Source organism: Thermobia domestica, chromosome 13 (genome assembly GCF_964235325.1).
Source record: "Thermobia domestica chromosome 13, izTheDome1.hap1.1, whole genome shotgun sequence".
NCBI classification, from domain to species: domain Eukaryota; kingdom Metazoa; phylum Arthropoda; class Insecta; order Zygentoma; family Lepismatidae; genus Thermobia; species Thermobia domestica.
In genome coordinates, this window is record NC_137466.1 from 163,834,356 (window position 1) to 163,857,637 (window position 23,282).

Sequence of the window (23,282 nt, forward strand, 5' to 3'; positions counted from 1 at the left end):
AAATTTATGCTTGCATCACGACTAATAATAGAAAAAAGTGTCTGCGTTAGTTGTTCTCAATAGAAAATAGAAGAAAAAGAGCTTTAAAAATAGGTCTCGCAACTCAGCCCTACTGTTTTTCTAGATTTGAGCATTTTTGCTTCAAACGTCCTCTTTAAACCTATTTGGTAAGTTTTGTTACTAAATTTTCCTCAATCTACGAGCACAGATGTGCGCTTACCGCTACTTCGATGATTACAGGAAATTCCCATTATGGATAAGTGGAGGAACCATTGATAGAATACATTTCAGTCATTTTAATTGCGATGCATATTACTTAACCAGATACACACACAGTTTCTGAATTTATTTTTTACTTCTTGCGAAAAAAGAGGCAGCGGTTGATTCATGTAATGTTGAAATGGTGTTCTGTTTTCTTGAAACGAAATAAAATCTGTAATTTTATGCCTATATAATAGGTTAAAAGGAGACGGATGATTAGTAATGATAATAAATGATTATATCAGGCTGTCTATGAAGGAACCTGAGGGGGAGGGGGGGCTCAGCCCATCTGAAACTTTTAGGTGTTTGTGTTCAAATAATAAGCAGTCTCAAGATTTTCTTTTTTTCTTTTTTTTTCTCGTTGCAAGCAAAATAAGTTACAATTTGGTTGTGTAGAATTTATGTGCAAAATAGAGAACTCAACTTAAAATATTAATATGTCCAGTTAATTGTTTTATTGAAAGAGAGTTTTTTTTTTCTTTCTTACAAATCCGCTCTATTGCTATGGAAGTTTCTATCCTTGCTCACTTGACAACGATTCCTTGCATCGTTCAAGTAAGAATAGATTCGTTTTCAGAAATTCAAGGTTTTTTCCGAAGAGTAAGTTTCCAGAAGCTGTGGAAAATCACATTAAACTGTGCTAATTGTTTAATGAATTTCAAATGCTTTTGTTTCTACATAATATTGCCCACCAAATGGGTCTCGATCTCGGAAACTGCACGATAAATGTCTTTTTTTTTTTTTAAAAAAAATTGAGACGACACGAGAATCTTCACGGGTCTCGTGTGCAACACTAGATACCCAAGTCTTATATCCAACAGTTTTTTTTTTAATGAAATGAAATCTTTAGTTTTACGTCCCACGCTTATGCCGGTTAGGCTAAAGGAGACGGTGATGATGAGTAATGAATGAAATTGTGGAATGAAGAGAGTGGGAGGAAACGGGGGAATCCCAAGAAAAACCCACGCACACGGTGTTTGTCTACCAGAAAGTTCACTTGGCCGGGGCTGGGATTGAACCCAGGACCCCAAGCACCAGAGGTGAACGCTCTATCACTGAGCCACCGCGGCCCCTATCACAGTTTTTAGTGTTATATGATTCTTAGTATAAAATCTATGAATTGGTAAAGTAATTGTACAGCCATAATGATGAGTATTTATCAACGTGTAACGATTCGTAAGTCATTAACCAATATACTTTAATAATGAATATGATTTAAATATTGTTATATCACACCCTTCGTGGGCCTCTCGTGAAGCAGAAGGATTCTGACAACTTCTGTATGAAATTAAGAAAAAAAAAAAATCAGGTCATAAATGTTGTACAGCCAGTGACAAAAGTTCTTTCCGTTTGGTAAAATTTATTTTGGGAATAACGGTGGAGTTGAGTTGATTGACAGTTTAACGTCCCTTTTCAGCAGCGAGGCTATATGAGACGTGAACCTATTGATTAACGTGGAATCCGAACCACTTGAGCTCTCGCCGGGAATCGAACCCGATTCTCCTTCGCCAAGGAATAGCGGTGGAATGGCTGGAACGTACGTACAGAAAATTACATTTTTTTTAAAAAAAATACTGAAAACTGTATTCAAATTGTCCTTTCATTCTGAGGTTATTTACATAATTTCATCAAACGGAAAAGAACTTTTATCACTGACTGTATTACCTGACCAGCGAACGAGTGCGGGCGGCCGGTTTTGGAGCTAAAATGCAAGCAGCAGTGTTTCTAACCGGATTACTTGTAATCAATCTATCACAGTTCTTTTTGTCCTGTTCGTAATAAACCAATTCACGCATATGCTCAAGTCAGGGGCAGATCCAGTTGGCGGGGCGATTTGCCCCCTCAGTATAGGGTATTTTTTATTTTAAAAATAAAACCTAAGAATTTTCACCTTTGTATTATAAATGTAAAATAAAGCCTAAAATAGGTAGTCAATTGTGCTATGTTGTTCTTAAATTGGTAATTTCCATTCATATATCACTATTCACAATAGAGGTGCATTACTGCAGGAATGGTTCACTACAATCACTTAACTTACGGCGTTCTTTATTAAGCGGAAAGAGATTAGGCTATGCATAACATCCAAACTGCAACTTTTAAAAACCGTTGGATACACTGCAGAATAAAACTCTCCGCTTCCCTGTCCCACCGCGCTTGCCAAGAAACTGATGTAGACATAACAGCAGCGCCATCCTCCCAAAACCGCACTGCTATCCTGGTCAGGTAATACATAAATTTACAAAACTAAACGTTAAAATTTTATTTTTCGTCTCGTCTCGTGATGAACGCGATTTGTACGTACGTAGTTTGACGACAAAAATCGTATTTCATATTATTATTTATGTACTCATACTATACTTATTCTTAGCGAACTTTGTGGTGGACAACCACTGTGTACGTGGGGTTTCTCGGGGTTCTCCCGTTTCCTCAATTTCTTCATTCCACCATTTCACTCATTTCTCATCATTACCGTCTCCTTTAGCCTAGCCAGCATGACCATGGGACGTAAAACTCAAAGATTTCATTTCATTTCTTTGGTACTCACACTAGTTTATGAACTTTAGTTACCATCTCTCAAAGAGTATTCCCCAACACCACCATCTTATTGTTCTGGCTACGGAGGTCAATCGTTGAAGTATTGGTGTAATAATGTGAATGTGGGAGGAAACGGGAGAACTCTGACAGCACCACAGTGATTATAATGTCCACAAACTCATATAGCCTGGAATCGAATTATAGTCTCCTCAGACCCGAGACGAACGTGCTATCACTGAAGAATCGTGTTTGTCCGGAACTTTGCTTTCTTCTCGGCGACTTTCATGAAGGCCAAAACTAAGGAAATAACCAACTTTTGCTCTTTCTTTTGTTCGTTATTACATAAGAAATTATGCCAACAACCATTCTCAATACAAATATCCTTATCATCTTATTTGCTTAGAACACTTAGTGGTTGTCGGGAATTGAGTGGCCTAATAAGAAAAACAAATGCACAGACACATGCTCATTCTGTTCAAATTATATGTTCATACTTAATGTATTCTATATACATAGAGCATGATCATAATCTACACTGACACGTTAGGTTGCGTAAAGATTTTTTTTTATGCTGGGAGCTTTTCGTAAGACGCATGGCAACGCGTTATATTTAACATTGTACCCATCTCAACTAAAAAATATATATATATATATATTATTATTATTATTATTATTATTATTATTATTATTATTATTATTATTATTATTATTGTTGTTGTTGTTGTTATTATTATTATTATTTGCCTGTTGGCAAGTCTTGGGACTAATGAGTTTTTTAAGGTTTGTGCCTGGAAATGTTTCTTCCACGTTCCTTGATTTTCAGCTTCATCTTTTAAATCCTAAAATTTTCTTCTATTTTTTAAATGAACGACCAGTTGTGTTCTTCTTCCTATTCCTCGCTTTCCTTCCATCTTTCCTCTTATGGCGGTATGAAAAAGACAATATCTTCTTTGCAGGATGTGTCCAATCTAATTGGCTTTCCTACGAAGGGTGCTGGCTAAAAGCGTCCTCTTCTCTCCTATCCGTTTTAAAACGTCTTTGTTTGTTACTGTCTTTCTCCATTTTTATCTTCTCAATCTTCCTCCAATGTCACATTTCGAAGCTCGCTAAATATTTCTTAGCTTCCGAAGTGTCGAAGTCTCGGAACCATACAGTCCAACACTACTATATAGCACTTGATCCGCTTCTTCCTTGGTCCAATTTAAGCCTACTAGTTAAGAGTAATCTTTTCTTGTTAAATGCTTCTTTGGCAATTCTTGACATGTTCTCTTTTGGTGCATTAAGGGTCTTCACTACAGCGAAATTAAACTACTGCTAATTTTAGAGATTTTCTGTAATACCTTCAAAACAAATAAAAAAATATTCGAAAAGCAGAAACGTAGTGAACTAGACAATACGATTTTGTATCTGATACCATTATCACAACTCACCTGTCTGCTTTCGATTTGCAACTGTAGATAGATTTAGCATTTTTTTGCGGGTTCTGTAAATAGCGGCATACCAAAAGCAAATAGGTGAATTGAGGTAAAGGTATCACATGCAAAATCGTATTGTCTAGTTCAGTACGTTTCTACTTTTCGAATATTTTTATTTGTTTTGAAGATATTACAGGAAAACTCTAAAATTAGCGGTAGTTTAATTTCGCTCTAGTGAAGACCCTTAAGGGCCACAGTGGCTCAGTGGTAGAGCGTTTACCTTTGATGCATGGGGTCCTTGAGTCGATCTCAGCTCGCGCCAAGTGAACTTTGTGGTGGACAAACAGCGTGTGTGGGGGTTTCCTCGGAGTTCTCCCGTTTCCTCTCACTTTTTTCATTCCACCGTTTTCATCATCATTACCGTCTCCTTTAGCCTAGCCGGCATAAGCGTAAAACTTAAAGACTTTCTTTGGTGCAGTAAGCGTATCTCATCAAAATACTTCTCAGATACTTGAAATTATCGATTTCTTCAAGTTCTCTTTGTTCTACCCTGACTCGTAAAGAGCACATTTTTACGGTATATTCTCATGACTTACGATTTTTTAATGTTGATTTCCATTCCGTTTCTGATTACACGCTTTACTACATTTTTCGTAGTGTATTCTGCGTTATTAAGGTAAAATTCATTCAAAATTACGGAAGCTAGTACGGATTAAGAGCTTCAGTTTAACATTGGGGTGGAGAAATATAAACTCTTGTGATTTTGTATATTTCGGGTCTATGAAGTCATTAAAAAAAACTGTCCTAATAGTTGAATGTAAGTCAGATACGTTAATGCAGCTGTACCGATGGAAGTTTCATAAACATATCAAAGTTATAATTTATTATATTAATAGTACTTATGAAATTTTCGATTATTATTAGAACAAGTGTACTTCGCTTGTGAGTGTGTACCTACTACGACAGACTTCCAAACTATGCGAATTCAATACTGAAATTAGAAGTAGTACAACTATAATTTCTGGTTGCAATTAAGAGGCAAATATCGAAGATAGAACCTGTTCGTTGGACGCTAAATCCGTATCAAAAGGCCATTCTCATCCTGTTTCTTGGCCGCTGAATCCATATCAAAAAGCCATTCTCAACCTGTTCCTTGACCGCTGAATCCATATCAAAAAGCCCTTATCATCCTGTTCCTTAGACGCTGAATCCATATCAAAAAGTCATTCTCAACCTGTTCCTTGGACACTGAATCCATATCAAAAAGCCATTCTCAACCTGTTCCTTGACCGCTGAATCCATATCAAAAAGCCATCACCATCCTGTTCCTTAGACGCTGAATCCATATCAAAAAGCCATCATCATCCTTTTCCTTGGACGCTGAATCCATATCAAAAAGCCATTCTCAACCTGTTCCTTAGACACTGAATCCATATCAAAAAGCAATTCTCAACCTGTTCCTTAGACGCTGAATCCATATCAAAAAGCCATTATCATCCTTTCCTTGGACGCTGAATCCATATCAAAAAGCCATTCTCAACCTGTTCCTTAGACACTGAATCCATATCAAAAAGCAATTCTCAACCTGTTCCTTAGACGCTGAATCCATATCAAAAAGCCATTATCATCCTTTCCTTGGACGCTGAATCCATATCAAAAAGCCATTCTCAACCTGTTCCTTGACCGCTGAATCCATATATATATATATATATATATATATATATATATATATATATATATATATATATATATATATATATATATATATAAAACATTCTCACTATTTCTTTACTGCTTCTGCTTTGTTTTGATATCGTCCATTAACTGTAATCTCCTTTGACCCTTCTTCTTTTTCCTGACACCATACCCTCTAGCATGTCGCTCATAATACATTTCTTTCTTAGCCAATGTCCCAACCAGTTTCTCTTCCTCTTTGTAATATCTAAAATTGTTCTTTTCTTCCCCATCATTCCTAACACCTCATTCGTTTTCTGCTCGACCCGCTAACTCTCTCCATCCTTCTCCACACCCACATTTCGAAAACTTCCAGTCGTTTTTCATCACTTTTGCATAATATCCATGTTTCTGATACAAACAGTACAATACTTCCCACGAAGGATTTTATGAGTCTTTATCTCAAGTCTTTATTCAGGGTCCCACAAAATAGTACTTTCTTCTTCCTAAAGCCTTCTTTCGCCATTCCTATCCTTGCTTTTATTTCACGTGCATACTTCATATCATCACTAATAATACTACCCAGATATCGAAAACCTAATCACATGTTTTATTTTCTCTCCTCCTAAGTTTTGTATTTGACACCGACCGCTTCGTTCCAATTACCATAGATTTTATGTTTCTAACATTTATTTTCAGCCCATATTCTTCAGAGCTCTTCCTCAAATTTTCTAACATCTTACTGGTTTTCTCTTCAGATTCTGCAACAAGTGCCTACATCATTTGCAGACCGTATACATCTAATGATTCTACCTCCTACTGAAGTATCGTCCTCATTATGTAGACTTTTTTTTCCCGCTCTGTCTTGTAAATAGATATTAAATATTGTTGGGAAGAGACAGCATCTATGTCGAACTCCCCTTCAAATGTACTTGCCTCTGTCATTTCCTCCCGCATTCTAAGACTTACTTGTTGGTTCATAACTTTCTTATGAGAGTTTATCTTTCTAGTTTAACGTAGATAGGGGGGGGGCACGGTGGCTCGTGGTAGAGCGTTCACCTCCGGTGCTTGGGGTCCCTGGCTCGATACCAGCTCGCGCCGTGTGGACTTTGTGATGCACAAACACGGTGCTCGTGGGTTTTCTCGGGGTTCTTCCGTTTCCTCCCACTTTCTTCATTCCACCATTTCATTCATTTGTCAAAATCACCGTCTCCTTTAGCCTAACCGGCATAATCGTGGGACGTAAAACTGAAAGATTTCATTTAACGTAGATAGATAAAAAAAAAAAAATCAAGTGAGAACTCATCCTTGGAATGCCGAATCCATGTCAAAAAGTCGTTTCTCTATGTCTTAACATTTTTTATTCTATAGAGATCAATATTGGTACCGGAGGTATAGTAAATTTCTAACAATTTCGGCTTTAGTAGAAGAATAAGGGTATTGTAGAAATGGAACCTAATCGAATCGATTTCAAGGAAACGCTTTTCGGTATCTATTTCCATTTATGTTCTATGACGAATAAGTTGCAAGCATAAATGGTAAATTTCTAGCGCATGCGGTTGAATAGATGGAGGAAGGAAATGGAACTTGCCATTGAAGCGCTGAGTAGATTGCAAAAGACCGCTTTTCGCTGTCTCTTACCGTTAACAGTTAATTACTATTTCTGAAATAGTTACCAATTTCAGTTTGAGTACAGAGGTAAGGATTCTATTGTTGGGACGCTGAATCTATTCCTAGAAACAGTTTTATTTTTTCGCTATCCCATACTGTTTTTGCTCTATCGAGATCAATACCGAAACCAGAAATAGTAGTAAATTTTAATTACTTCCCGTTTTAATACAGATATATGGGTGAAGGTACTGTCTTTTCTTAAAACGCTGAATATATTCCAGAAAACCGCTTGTCGCTACTAGCGTTTCCCATGAGACGAGATGAGACAGCTCTTCCAAAAGAAACTAATATATTTTTCGAGACGAGAAAGCACTTCAACTTTTCGAGACGAGACAGCCTCCCAAATTTAGCTCTTGAGTAACACTAACTGCTACTGTTAGTTTTTTGTTCTATGATGGTCAACTATGAAACCGGAAATGATCAATTTCTACTACTTTCGGTTAGAATGGAGGAATTGTTGGGACGCTGAGTCGATTCCGAAAAATCGTTTCTCGATATCTCTCGACGTTTTTTTTCTCTGCTATTTGTTGACAGCCAGTCAGACGGACATAGGCGTTTTATTACACTTCCAGTTCTTATGCAAAGTTGTTCGGAAGTCTAATGAATTACATCAGGAAGATAAAACATTAGGAAAATCGAGTAACCAATATAGTGTGTTTTCTCAATAGTTTTCGAGTAACAGCAGGAGACGGGAAGGTCTTTTTGCACCGTCAACGTCTAACACTCAGTAGTAAGTCTGCCATGAAAGCAAATATAAGATGGAAAACATGCAAACACAGTGGGCAAAGCACTAAAGTAAAATTAATAACAGTGGGATATTAATAGGGGGAGGAAGTTCGTGGTCTAAAAAAATCAATCCCTTAAAACTTGAAAAAAAAAGACCTAAAAATGGCAATTTAATTTGTAACTGTAACTTTAAAAAGAATACAACAAACCCACTAAATGATGGGTATCATAAACTTACAAAGGTCTACCACTATTCTAAATTTCACTGATTTAGTTAAAAAAAAAAAAAAAAAAGTATTTACCAAACCGCTATAAAGCACACGGCTCACTAACCAATTTGTTACTAAAGTACAGAATATGACAAATATTTTTCAGAATGACATTCCGTTGTTTTTTTTTTTTCGGTTAAACTAAACCACTGCCAAATTTGGTAAAGTTAGAATGAGTTACATTAATTACGATATACTTTATTGTTGTCTCATTAAAAAACAAAAACAAAAGAAAGACGATAAGTCGAAGTCTATACTTCGATATTCAATAGCTTGATATTGCACGCTATATTTATTTGATTTATTTATTTCGACTTATTTTACATGTGGAGGTTAAGGCTATATGAAGCCTTATCTAACACCTAAACATGATACAAAATTGAAATCATGTACATGATAAACATGATACATGATTGATACACGCTATAGTATTCCATGTGTGTACTAAATTGATGAAGGTGTACCACCATTCCAAATTTGGTCAGGATGAAATCTGTTTTAGAGAACACTTACGTAATATACTATTCTTGTGGTTGAAGTTTTATAAGAAAAAAATAATTCAAATGAAAGACGAAAATTTAATATAATATTAATCTATAATTTAAACAAGAAAAAGTACGTGTGCTAGTGTATCACAGTTGAATGATATACGTTAAAGACCTCTGTTGGCAGATCTATTATTTTTATGCTTCCTTCCTTATAACTGTTCCATAACGTTTGAATGTTTTCTTATAGTTTCAAAGTATGCATTGTTGGAAGACGTTAAACTACGTTTCTTAACATTCTTCCTGTTGGTTCTGTTTCCCGAATGACCGTATTACCACTGAAAATACAGTAAAGTAGTATTAAGTCCATCCCTTGGATTTTCCGGGGATTTTCCTATACAAAAGTGACATAATCTATTGTCATGTGCAGTTGATGCTTGTTTCCGGCATGACTTCACTAAATTCCTTTCGCCATTTTTTTTTCTAAATCGTCTGTTTCCTGCTTTTTAAACCCCACACTTCTTTTGTTTGTTGACTGGGAAACTCAGAACTGTTCATCATCATTGATTGCCACATCAAAGATACGCAATGCTTCAGAGTTCAATGTACGAATATCTACACCTTTGTTCGTTTTTTTTTTTTTTTTTTTAATGAATACGGGAACTTTTTTCTTATTATTCTATTGAATTGATTCAGGACGATGGCTTGGTGGTATAGTGTGCATCTCTAATGCAAAATCCCAATCATGATCTTAGACCTATGGCCTTGTGATAATATCATATCTGTACATTTTCTCCAATTCTATCCCTATTTGTTATTGCATCGATTCTTTCCTAATTATTTCGTTTCATTTAACGCATCAAGCTTTTTCCTTTAGTTCAGAGAACAAATCATTCGGGATTAAACCAAATATATTTAAAATTTCTATTGAAATTAGTATTCCCATCATATTTATTTGTATCAGTTAGTTCGTTGTGTATTATTACCCTGGTATATCGATGACATGTTCATTCCACCTGCTTTTTTTTTTTTTTTTTTTTTTTTTGCGAAAACAATTAAGTTTATAGACTTCCAGCAATCGTTGTACAGAGAAGTTAGCCTAAATAGCATCTTGTCTCGAAAATGAGACGAGTCGGAACGAAAACTACCCTCATAAGTTCGAGACGAGATTAGAAACATGCTAATTCTTGACTATGTTTCAAGACGAGAATCGAGACAAGACGAGAAATTTCTGTGTCACCTGGACAACTAGTTCATCCAAATCTGAGATCTTAAACTGGTTTAGTGCTACATAGTTGATAGTATCTTTCTTCATCCTCCCCTCAGCCATAGGTTGGTGGGCAACATGGAAGTTTTAAAACTTTACTCTTCCTTCAGAGAGCAGTTTTATATTTGATAAGTTCTCTTCTTCGTAACTGTATTAGATATTCTATCCTTGGTCTTCCTCTTCCTGGTTTTCCTTCTGTCTATCTCACTGTCAATACGTTGAATCCAATCGGAGTACCGAATAAGATGGCCAAGTATGCCATTTCTTCTTTTTCCTATTATCTTCATGATCTGTCGTCCGTCATCAGCTTCCTTTAGTACGTCTTCAATCCTTTTCCTTTCGATCCATGATGTGCGCAGCATTCTGCGCCAACACTACATTTCCAAATGCTTCCAGCTTGGATATTTCAGTGTTTCTCAATGTCCACATCTCTGACATTGAGAAAAGCTGAAATATCCAACTTTTAACAAACAGACATTATCATAGACAAGGACGGGACACAGCCAATAAAAGAGGAGCAAAAGAAGATGGAAGGAATACATTGAAGAACTCTACAAAGGAAACAGAGTGAACGAAGAAGGGATAGAGAACGAAGAAGACGTCGATGAAAATGAGTTATGACCATAAATTTTACAGTGCGAATTTGACAATGTTGTGGAGAAAATGCAACACGATGAAGTCCCAGGAATAGACCAGATACCAACGGAAGTGATTAAGAATCTCGGAATAGCAACAAAGAACAAACTATTTAATCTCATTAATGAAATGTACACTCATATCCAAAATTATTGTCGCATGTTTATAAATATTTTGTAGGAAGATAATTTGATAACGAATTCGCCTGGTATTTCTTATAATGTTAGTATGTGTATAATCGGCAAAGATACAGTATGTATGTGCAAAATTTCATGTCAAAAGAGCAGTAAATAAAAACAATAAAACGAAAATAAAACTTTTTAGCAACATTATGTTTTACTCATTCTAATTTTCGTATTTATAATTATTTTCCTATGAAATTTACCACAAATATACATTTCCCGATTATACACATAGTATCAGTATTAAAAATACCCTGCAAAATCATTATCAAATTATATTCTTACACGAAGACAGTTATAGATATGCAAGAATCATTTTGGACATGAGTGTACATATCGGGAAAAAAATACAAAAAGACTTCGAGAAAAGCATATTGGTCCCCATCCCGAAAAGAAAAGTCGCACGGAAATGTGAAGAACACAGAACGTTAAGTTTGCTTTCCCATGCATCAAAAGTACTGTGTAAAATGATCACACAACGAATGGAAAAGAAAATCGAAGAAACTATCAAAGGACCAGTTTGAATTCAGGAGAGAAAGGGGAACAAGGAAAGTTGACGGTTGATCGTGGAACGGCACATCAGAATAAACAAACCAATTGTGATAGGAAAAAAAAAAACTATAAATTAATGAAGTGATTGTACGAACACAATGAATTGCATTTATCAACGTTTAAAGATATGCAAGTCGATACACAATATACTCGTATACCAATAATAAATATGGAATAAATGTTGATATTGTATCACAACCTTCGTAGACCTCTCGGGACACGGAAAGATTCTGAGAATTAGTAGATGTAATTGGGAAAAAAATTAGGGCATAAATTTAGAGCAAAAATTTACGGAACGAGACGAGAAAGATTGAGACGGGAGTTCTACAACATTTACGAGATGAGACGATTAGACATTTTTTCTCGTTTCTCCTCGTGGGCAACATTATTTCCGGCGATACATAATGTTCATCCTGCCTTCGTAAAGTGTCATTAGAAATGAAAATCGAAAAAAAAAAAGCGCTTGAAACGAATAATAGATTCTAATTGATACAAAATATTCTTCACGCACGTAGACTTCTGCTCTCAGAAATTTTCTGAGATAGTTCTACTGATATTTTGTTAGACATTTAAAAATAAATGGAAAATGTAATTCAGAATACCTTTTCAGTATTGAGGCTGTACGAGACGAAGACCTACAATTTAAAGATAGTCCGAACCATCGGAGCGCGTTCAAATTTCAATATTTTCCCACCAGCTCGTGCGCTTGCTACTAGACCAGCAGGAATAATAATAATAATAATAATAATAATAATAATAATAATAATAATAATAATAATAATAATAATCTTTAATTTACGGTTATTTGTGATTTCACATTTAATAAAGATAAATATTTTAGAGTATTTGCACTTTAAATAAATTATTTAAATAGACCTGTTTTTCATAAAGTTTATTTTTTAAAATTATTGTTCAAAGCCTTTGTATTTTAATAAGCCTTTTCCAAAATCAATGGAAATGAATTGAGCTGCCGCCTTTGGAGTTCTTTTAAACTATACATTTGTGGACATTTATATGTTTATGGCCAATCCTTTCGACAATGAGATCTCGGAAACTACAGGATCTAGAAAGATTACGTTTTCACAGATCGATTGTAAATTTTATGTAGATTGTCCACTTCTAATTGCATATTTAAAAAACATGGCCATTATTTCTTTATTACATTTTTAGGGGTACACTGGAAGTGTTGAAATTAGAAAAAAACTAAAGCATTATATCTTACGCATTATACATTCCAACACCACATAATTATATACAGGGGTTGCATACCTCGCAGGTGTTTGTTTCATGGCCAAATTGTAATGAAAAACGAAGGATAATCTCTTCTCCACTCTAAGTTGAATCTTTATTGTTTGGAGTGTTTTGCCCAATGAACACCATATATCACTGTCATTATAATTAATTGTGTGTGTAATGTATGTGCTTATTACATACTGCATGCAAGAAGAAAGAAAACATTGGTTATTCATGAATTAAAAACTCCAACCGGAAGTAGGCTCATTTCTTGCAAACGGTGCGAGATATTGAAAAAGTAATCGAAAAAAAAATCTCCCCTTTATGGTATCTCTTTCTAATTTTTATCAAGACGTCTTTCACTTATGTTTGTAAAGGGACATGTACAGATGTGAGGAATGACAAGGAGATTCATGCTCATATGTGAATGATGCGCTATGTAAAGAGCGCAGGTCCAGTTAGTGTATATATTAAAAAGCTAGAAAAGTTTATACGTTTGTGGCCAATCCTTTCGACAGTGAGTTTTCGGGAACCATAGGCTCTAGAAAGATTCCGTTGTCACTGATCGATTTCGAAGTTTGTGTAGATTGTTGAGTTCTAATTGAATATATTTTTTAAATGGTTATTTCTTTACTACATTTTAGGGATACACTGAAAGTGTTGAAATTTTTAAAAAGTAATGCATTCTATCCTACGAGTTATACATTCCAACATCACATATTTGTATTTAAGGGTTGTATATCTCTCGGGCATTTGTTTCATGGCCAAATAATAATGTAAAACAAATGATAACCATTTCTCCAGGCTAAAATGAATCTCTATTGTTTGGAGTGTTTTGTCCAATGAACATCATTAAAACACTATTCATGCAAGAAGAAAGAAAACACTGATTATATACGAATTAGAAACTCTAACCGGAAGTAGGCTCAAATCTTGCAAACGGTGCGATTTATATTGAAAAAATAATCGAAAATCTCCCTTTTATGATACCCCTTGCCGATTTTTTTTTTTTAAATCAAGACGTCCTTCACTTTTGTCTGGAGCTCCTCCGTGGCTAAGTGATTAGCGTACGCGCCTTTGGCGTGGGAGGCCCGGTTTCGATTCCTGGTGGGAGCTCATGTGGTTCGGATTCCACGTTAATCAGTAGGTCCACGTCTCATATAACCTCGCTGCTGAACGGGACGTTAAACTCAAAATCAACTCAATTCACTTTTGTCTGTAGAGGGACATGTACAGACAGGGTCGGATCCAGAATTTTCTGAGGGGAGTGCATCAATAACTACCAAAATAATCAATCACACTGAAACCCTTCAAAACAAATGTTATATTCATTTGCTTGATGAATCCTTTTCCTTCAACGTTAAGAAAACTGACTTAAACTATTGCTCTTGCAAAAACTCTGCTTTCTTTTAAGCCTCAAACGGAAAAATAATGGCAGAAAGTTTCGGAAATTGTTGCTATTTTCACTCCTCATTTTACATAGCGTATATTTACAACGAAGGGGGGGGGGGTGCACCGGTGCACCCCCTTTAAATCCGGCCCTGTGTACAGATGATGTGATCAATGACATGAAGATTCATGTTCATATATGAATGATGCACTGTGTAGACAGCGCAGGTTCAACTAGTAATAATATAAAAGAGTAAGACCAAAATACGTAAAATAATAATAAAAATTCCAGTTATTGCATCATCAGGAAGCAAAATTATCATTTTCCGTTGGAATTCAATGAACATTTTGGATGTCACGATAAAAATCAATGATTAGTATATATAGGAAGTAAACAATATAACTGATATACATATTTACGATAATTATTTTATTACTGAAGGAAATAATTCATATTAATTAATTTAGAGTATTTAATACTTCTGTGACCGTGCACATATAAATTGCAATAAAACATCGTAATGAAAGTGACTCGTAATGTAATGGAATAGTGGATATTTCACTTCAATAACCGTAGTTACATAAATATTATTTTGTAAGTTATGCAGGAATGTGTTTTACCCACTGACTTTAATTAAATATTTATCCTGATAAAATATTGATGAATGCCTGTCTACTACAATGTGAACTTGGAATGAACCACATTGGCAGTAATAGTTATAAATGCGACCGAAAGATAGCAGCACTAAGCGCTGGCTTCGTGCACTATCTGGTGTTGAGTTTCTCACTTACTTTGGAGCAAGAACATGTGAGTTATTTTTGCTACGGTGAATAAAATCATTGGCTAGGAAAAGTACAAAATCAGCTTCGTAATTTCTTTCTTAATAATATGTATCGAAGTGTGTCTGCTGATTTGGTATCAATTTGTTGTGTGTGGTATCTTTAAAATAAAAACTAGAAATCTATATATTCAGAAGATGTTAATTCATTTCTAAGTAATTCTGAAATGAAATTGCTTTGTGCCTTCGGCGCTTAAGGCCCGGGTGCGATTCCAGGCGGGAGCTCACGTAGTTCAGATCGGAAAGGAACTCAGTGGATTTCAACCGAGGTGTCGCGACACACTGGTGTGTCACGCAGTCCCCTTAAGGCGTGTCGCGAAACAGGCCTGTAGCCAGCCCAAAAATGTAGGGGGGCCCCGATCCAACCATATTGTAGTTAATCACTATATTGTACTTAATTTGCAAGCCTACCGTGAAAATTTTGGCGGAGGGGGGGCAGCCAAAATTTAGAGGGGAGCCCGGCCCACTAGACCTCCCTGAATACGGGCCTGTCGCGAAATTTTAGAATCTAAAAATCATGAAGAATTTAATAACAATTAGTTAAAAACACCGACAGACTGTACCAGTCAACCCTCCAGTGGTAGCAATAACATTCAGTGCTATATACAGTCATTATAAAAACTAATTGGTTTCACTATTGTAAGAGATTATTATTATTATTATTATTATTATTATTATTATTATTATTATTATTATTTATAATAAAAGTGGCAAACAACTTTATTGTGATGTCCTGGACGTTGAGTAAAACATATGATCAGTCAAAAAAAAAAAAGGTTGAGAACCATTGCGTTAACTAACCAAAATAAATTCGAAAGGGGAATTGATATCTATCTTTCTTTACCAGTGGCAAAGTATGCTCACAGGCTTTAGGGAAACAAATATGACGAAAACTACAGCGTCATTAAAATTTTAGGGGATCACGTAAAAATTGAGACATGAAAGCTAGTTAAAATTTTTACAGCAAGCTTTCAATGAAGGCTGTAGCTAAGTGGGTACATTTATAAGAGTTCAAAATCTTTGCAAAGTTTTATAGTAAATAATAGTTTTTTCAGGGGGGGCGAGGGGTCAAGATAACTTAGGATGAGCGCTATGGACCAAGGGCGGGAAGACATTCATCCTGGCGACAGAAGAAAAAAAAACTACAAAAATAAATAATTAAACTCCTGTCAAAATTTCCTCCGTAGAAAATACATCGTTAATATATTTTTTAAAATTCGATAGCGTGGAAATATTGAACAGGAATGGGAAATATAAAATGTCATTCATATACATAACTCTGTGAAGCTTAATAGAACAAAAAAAAAAAAAAATAAAAGGTCATTAAAAGTGGTGCTTTATTCATAATATCTCAGTTTATTGCTAGCACTAGTTTGCGTTCCCTTTCCTTGCTCTTTACGCCTCAGATTGAGAACTACAGGTTTATACAATTTTCTCTTAGGTTGTTATATATATACAGGGTGTCTCAAAAGTTCCGACATATCTCCCCCTCCCGACTCTGTTAGTATCAGAGTTACAACAAAATGTAAGAGGGAAAGCCGTCTCCAAATATGATGTTTTCAATCTAAAGTGAAGGGATTTTTTTTTTAATCGGACGAGACGTTTGTGCTGTACACTCTTTTTGCGCCCAGTGTTAAATGAAAATGCAATGTTGCCATTTACCTGGACCTACAACATAAGTGAATGAAGTTGAAATGAGGTCTGGCCATCAACACGTTAGAGTAAAAGACAGTAACTCCATTCACTTGCAACGCTGCATTTTCATTTAACATTGAGCGCAAAAATATTGTATAGCAGGCCCGTATCCAGAGGGTCTAGGGGGGCCGGGTCCCCCCTAAATTTTTGCTGGCCCCCTAAAATGTTTACAGTATGCTTGCAAAAGAACTATAATATGGTGATGAACTATCATATGGTTGGATCGCCCCCCCCCCTAACTTCAGCCGGGCCACCCTTACATTTCTGGGCTGGCTACGGGCCTGGTGTATAGCTCAAAACCTTCACTTTAGATTTAAAACATCATATTGGGAGGCGGTTTTACCTCTTACATTTTGTTGTAACTCGGATAATAACAGAGTTACCCTATGTCAGGGGACTTTTGAGACACTCTGTATATTCAACTTCAGTCGATAGATGGAACCTATATATTATAGGACCTTACAATACACGGGATTGAGACGGGTTGTATATCATTCAATGATATGATTCTATATTTTTTTTATATAATACTTTTACGATAGTTTTACGCTGTTATTCTTTCATGTGTTAATACTTATACATTTTGTTTATCTTTTTGATTACAGAAGGCAGCGGCTGCACACCAACAACAGCTGGCAGCACAAAGTAAGTGTTCTTTAGTCATACTCTTTCCGTATAACATTAATAATCTAAATAAATTGGTATTAAGAGTACCTGAATTTTAAATTTGTTCGGGTTATCAAAGATACTAAAAAAATCATACTATCCCCTAAGGAACATAAGTATTGCAGAATAGTCTCTGATAAATCTTCTTAACCATTGCGTAGACTGCAAGTTGATACATATGTTAAAACATCACGGTGCGCGTAATATTAAAAGAAAAAAAAAGTTTGAATTATATGGACGTTGTAATGTCATTATTTAGAGTATTAATATCTGATGTAAATAACTGTGTGGCTAAATACAATACCTTGTTTTGGTACGGGTGGATAATAACACTTCTGAATTTATAATTTGTTTCTGGAAGATAGTCATAGAGTTAATAATACTAACAACAATAATAATAATCTCGTTTTTATTTTTGGAGGAAAGGAAAATTCGATATTGTCTCTCTTTCTTTGTTTTTAAAATTTCTTTACGTGTTTTTGATTTGAACTTTTCACGGCCTTAGAACTGCATTTTCTTGGGTTCTTTTTGTTCTGAGAATGCACACCAAGAAGATTGCTCTGTAATTCTACTGAATCAGGATTTTTAAAATACATTTTTTTTTAAAAAATCAGGATTATTAACTTTTTAGTTCTTCCACTTTCACAATGGATGAATTAGCCATTCTTGTGATCTTCCACGCATTTTAATAATAATAATAATAATAATAATAATAATAATAATAATAATAATAATAATAATAATAATAATAATAATAATAATAATAATAATAATAAATAGACGTAACGGCCAAGGACACCTATCAGGGGGGCAAGGTGGGGCGCTCGCCCTCCCCCTAAGAGGAAATTTTACTTGGGAATATCGAAAACCCAATAGAATTTTTACATTAGTTAAGCGAAATTTGAAACTTTATTTGAAACGTTGCTTATACTTGCCCCCCTTGGAAACCACAACATGGGCGCCCTTGGTAACGGCCCTTCTGTAGACCTGACCCTCTCCAACGCAATCTGTTAGCGAAGCAGGTAACAGACGCATCAGGAGCTTTCTAGATGTAATGGTCGTCACATCTTGTTTTCACGTGAATCCATAGTTTGCCTGACGACGCTGGATGGATGCCGAAAATTGGTAAGCACCGGCCGGAAATCGAACGCGGGACCACGCCGATCTGAGTCCAATGTTCTAACGACTAAACTACGGTCCTCACGCATTTTAATATTAAAACTTCCTATAGTCTCACTATCCTTCCATTTTTTTTTTTTTTTACCCTAATGGTGCCCAGAGAGCCTGCTGTTCTCCCCACCCCTGTAGTATACCTATTGAGACATTATGAATTGTTATGTTATTAAATTTTAAATGAATTCCAACTCTCCTTGATATTAATATGCTGAGTTAATTATGTGAACGCGTCTAGGGAAATGAGGTATTTACAGTTATTAAGTACCAGGTCGGTTGCCAGCCAAAAAATGTAGGAGGGGGACTGGTAGAAATTAAAGGGGGCTCGATCCAACCATATTATAGTTTATTTGCAAGCCATCGTGAAAATTTTATGGATTGCAGTATAAATTTAGGGGGAAATGGCCCTCCCTAAACCCCCTGTGGATACGGGCCTGTTAAGTACATATTCAGAGATGTTTCTAAAATTGATTTTTGACACTTTCGTGTTGAGGGATCATTCTGGAAAGAACAAATGTAGGTGAGGGTGCAGTGCAGTGTCTAAATGACAGAAAACTGCAACGTTTGCCCTATTAAAGGAGTTTTGAGGTCGCTATGAGTAAGAAAATTGTCTTTAATGCGACGAAGACCTCGCAACCTTATGGAATATGAGTTTTGTCCACATTCACTAACATTTGTGTGTGTTTGATGTTCTGTGTTTTTTAAATATAGTACATTTATCGTTGTAGACTGAAACAAATGTCAGTATAATAGTGTACACCATGGTGGAAAGACTACAAGGTGGATGCAATGCAGTGCTACATTCTTGTCGCTCTGGCGCATGACGTCATCTTGGTCGCAGACGAGGCCAGCGAGAGTCAGATGAACTTTTAACAAGCGCTTGCTCGCTGGTATCTTACACGCAAACTTCTCTTCTATTTATAGTGATTTTCAACGAAGTAAAAATTTTAGTACAAACAATAATTATATAAACGTAATGTAATCAATGCTTAAGCAAAGTTAATTCAAAGGAAGCTATTTACAATACCAAAAGAAGCAGCAATATCAGTTCATATTAAACAACTTTGAAGCTTGTACAAGCCAATATTACTCACTAGATTTTCTGCTTTTTCTTTTTTTTTCTTTTCTTTCTTTCTTTTCTTTTTTAAACATCTGAAGTAATACACTCGAGTATGCATAGGCCTGAATAATCTATAACACAGTGTGTCGTTAATGCATTTCATTATTATATATTTATGTATGCTCAAGTATATTTTCGTAACACATTGATCGGTTTTGATTTACTATTATTATTATTTTGCTTGAAAGAGAATTCTTTACTGATGACCCCATATAAATTTTGAGAATATCTCAAAGAGAATTCATGGTTTTCGTAAACAGAAATGCACGTACGTATATTTTCGTTATGCTTGGACAGTTCATTTTTTAAGAGGTTGCTCCCACGTAAGTTTCGTCAGAATCTCAGGGGAGGTTAAATCTTTATTGAGCAGGGACGCACGTATTTAATATTTTAAACATCGTTTTTATTTTTGGTTTATAAAAAAATAATCTTATTTGAAATCGCTGATCGCTTATTTATAGAATTTGTATTTAAACTAAAGGTTTGGTGAAACTAACAGTTCTCTGAATATTAGTGTCAAAATTTACGCCATAACAAACTGTATTATTAAACGTTTGTACGAAATAAAACGTTACATATACTATTGTGTTCTAAAAATATATAGAAATAAATATGTAACTTTATATACAAAGCACCTCAAACAAAGAAATTGCAACTTGACTATTTCAAGCAAGAAACAAAGTACTAGGCGTAGGTGAAGACGATGTAGGGGTGTTACAGCTAGACTAAAAAAAAAAAACATATAAACCATACAATTACATAATTTTCTTAATTTTCTTGATAAGTTTTCTCTTTTCTGTCCCGTGGACTAAAGAAGACAAAAGATAAATGCAAGTGAATGATTATGTGGAATTTGGTGGAATGAGAATGCGGGAGTACCCCGAGAAACTCACGGACACGATGTTGTCCACCACAAACTCACTTGACCGAGAAGCGGACCAGTATCCCTTGCACCAGAGGTGAGCCTTCTGCCACTGAGCTACCGTGCTTCGTTGATTGGTTGAGATTCTACCATATTTTTAAATTTACTGCAGTCATTCTTAATTTTGTAATTCTGGAGGGGCCCCTAAATATTTATATGTAATTATCCAAAGTTATGATTAAAATGAACAAAAATTTCAAAATCTGAGTGGAAAAATGTCCCGACAATGTCACCCTGACATAGTAGATGGATACTTTATTCTCTTGATCTAATACATTGTTATATATCTTTGTAACCGTTAATCGTTTTTACGAACCTTCCATTCGTTAATTAATTTGAAGTGCAACGTCCCCTTTTAGCACCGAGGCTACAGGGAATGCAGACCTCCAGAATGAAATGGGACCTGAACTACTTTAACGCGTTCAATGCTCTTCATTTGCATAACTCGAGGGAGGTAAGCCTCCTAGATCATCGTGCCTCCCTTCTCGAGTTACATGCCTGTCTCTGTGGGGAAAATTTTATCTCAATATGTTATGTAGAAGGAAATGATGATAGAAATGATCACCTCTGTCGGTTCCCCTCTCTCATGATTTCGAATCCGGGCCTTGCCTCAAAGTTTGTCTTTTTAAATCGTACTATTGGATTTTTGTATTTAGAATCAACACAAGCTACTGTAGCCCTATATACTATTATTACATACTATTAATACTATAAAGAAACTACATAATGAAATCGCTTTTTTATAATTTAATTTAACATTGCATTTGTTTATACTTTTATGTAAAACTTACCATATTTTAGGTTTATTTTGCCTGTCGCGTGCAAGCTAAAATCCATTTCTGGAGTCATTTCCTCTCTTTTTGAGGAAATCTAAAGTATTTTATATTAGTTCCCTTAGTTTTTTCTGTAATAATTACAACAGCCGTACACCGCACAATTAGGCATTGTCGATATCATTTAAAAGAACAAAGTAACAAAGAATTTCCACTTGTCACTTAAAGCCGCGCATTTTCTCGTTGTATCTTGCAAACCAGGTGACGTAACAGCCACGACAGCGCTCCAGGCGACATGCGCATGCAACCACCTTGTAGTCTTTCCATCATGGTGTACACTATTGAAGTATGGTTTGTCACAGTATACACGTGAAAATTGAAGTTTGAAATTTTGCATAAGACCTCTTGTGACGACAAAAGATGAATAACAAATATATGGATAGATATTAGGACTAGGGGGAAGTCATATAGTATGGACATATCTGACGGCGGCCATCTTGAAGTCCGCCATTTTGAATTAAGGTTAAGATTTTAAAATAGGAATAGGGTCATGTGATACACGATTTAAGACTCGAATTTAATCAGAAGAACAATGGTGACGTTAATTTTGATTTACGGGCAATTGGTAAAAAGTTACAGGGAAATTAAATATTGTTGCAGCATATGTATTAGTCCTTTACCCCACCTTGTAAATTTTGTGTTAATGATAATAATTAAATAAAAAGAAGGTAGATAAATATTAGGTCTATGATAAGAGTTGCCTTGATGGCGGCCATGTTCAAATCCGCCATTTTGAATCAAACAAAAGTTTTAAACAAAACGCATAACGAGTGACATCTTATTAATAGCAAATTTGCCATAAATCCAACGGTATAACCATTTTTGCTTTATCATTATTCAGCACAAAATTAAATGAGAATAGAGTAATGCAATAGATGACTTCGGGCTAGAAATTAATCAAAAATAGAATGTTGGCGTTACAATGTTAGTTGTTTGATGCTGTACTTGCACGCCATTTCGTTGTTTTTTTGTATCCTGTTCACATCTATTTCTCGTTCGCTATTTAAAACTTTGTCTGATTCAAAATGGTGGATTTGAACATGGCCGCCATCAAGGCAACTCTTACCATAGACCTAATATTTATCCACCTTCTTTTTATTTAATTATTATCATTAACAAAAAAATTACAAGGTGGGGTAAAGGACTAATACATATGCTGCAACAATATTTAATTTCCCTATAACTTTTTACCAATCGCCCGTAAATCAAAATTAACGTCACCATTGTTCTTCTGATTAAATTTGCGCCTTAAATCATGTATCACATGACCCTATTCCTATTTTAAAAACTTAACCTTAAATCAAAATGGCGGATTTTAAGATGGCCGCCGTCAGATATACCCTTACTATATGACCTCCCTAGTCCTAATATGTATCCATATATTTGCTATTCATCTTTTGTCGCTACAAGAGGTCTTATAGAGCTTTTACCTCCAACTGTATGAAGACTATTCTGTACTTCCATGTGATGTTCTGGTAGCTGTATCTCCTAAACCCCTGGAGCTTCGCACCTATAACTTCACTGAAATACTGACCACATTTAGTACTACTTTCTCATATGTGTCTCTGTCAGCAACTCGATTCACCCAAACGTAAGGTTTGCTTGTGAGTTTAGAGGGTGGAAGGAAAAAGAGGGAGGAAATAAGGCTGTAATTGGTAATTGATTGACATTATGTCGAGGCGACAAGCTTAGAATATGATCAGAGTGGATGCAAGCTTTTCAAGTTGCTGCAGGTGGTC

At 35.4% G+C, this 23,282-nt stretch overlaps 1 protein-coding gene across 2 annotated transcripts in view; it reads left to right on the top strand.

The window, feature by feature from the left end:
• The window catches only part of SNF4Agamma (SNF4/AMP-activated protein kinase gamma subunit), a 924,355-nt gene that overhangs the window by 595,120 nt on the left and 305,953 nt on the right, over positions 1 to 23,282 (top strand). For both annotated transcript variants that reach the window (XM_081736798.1, XM_081736797.1), the window contains one exon: positions 17,435 to 17,474. In XM_081736798.1, the coding sequence (XP_081592924.1) occupies positions 17,435 to 17,474 (40 nt within the window). The remainder of the gene's footprint in view (positions 1 to 17,434; positions 17,475 to 23,282) is intronic.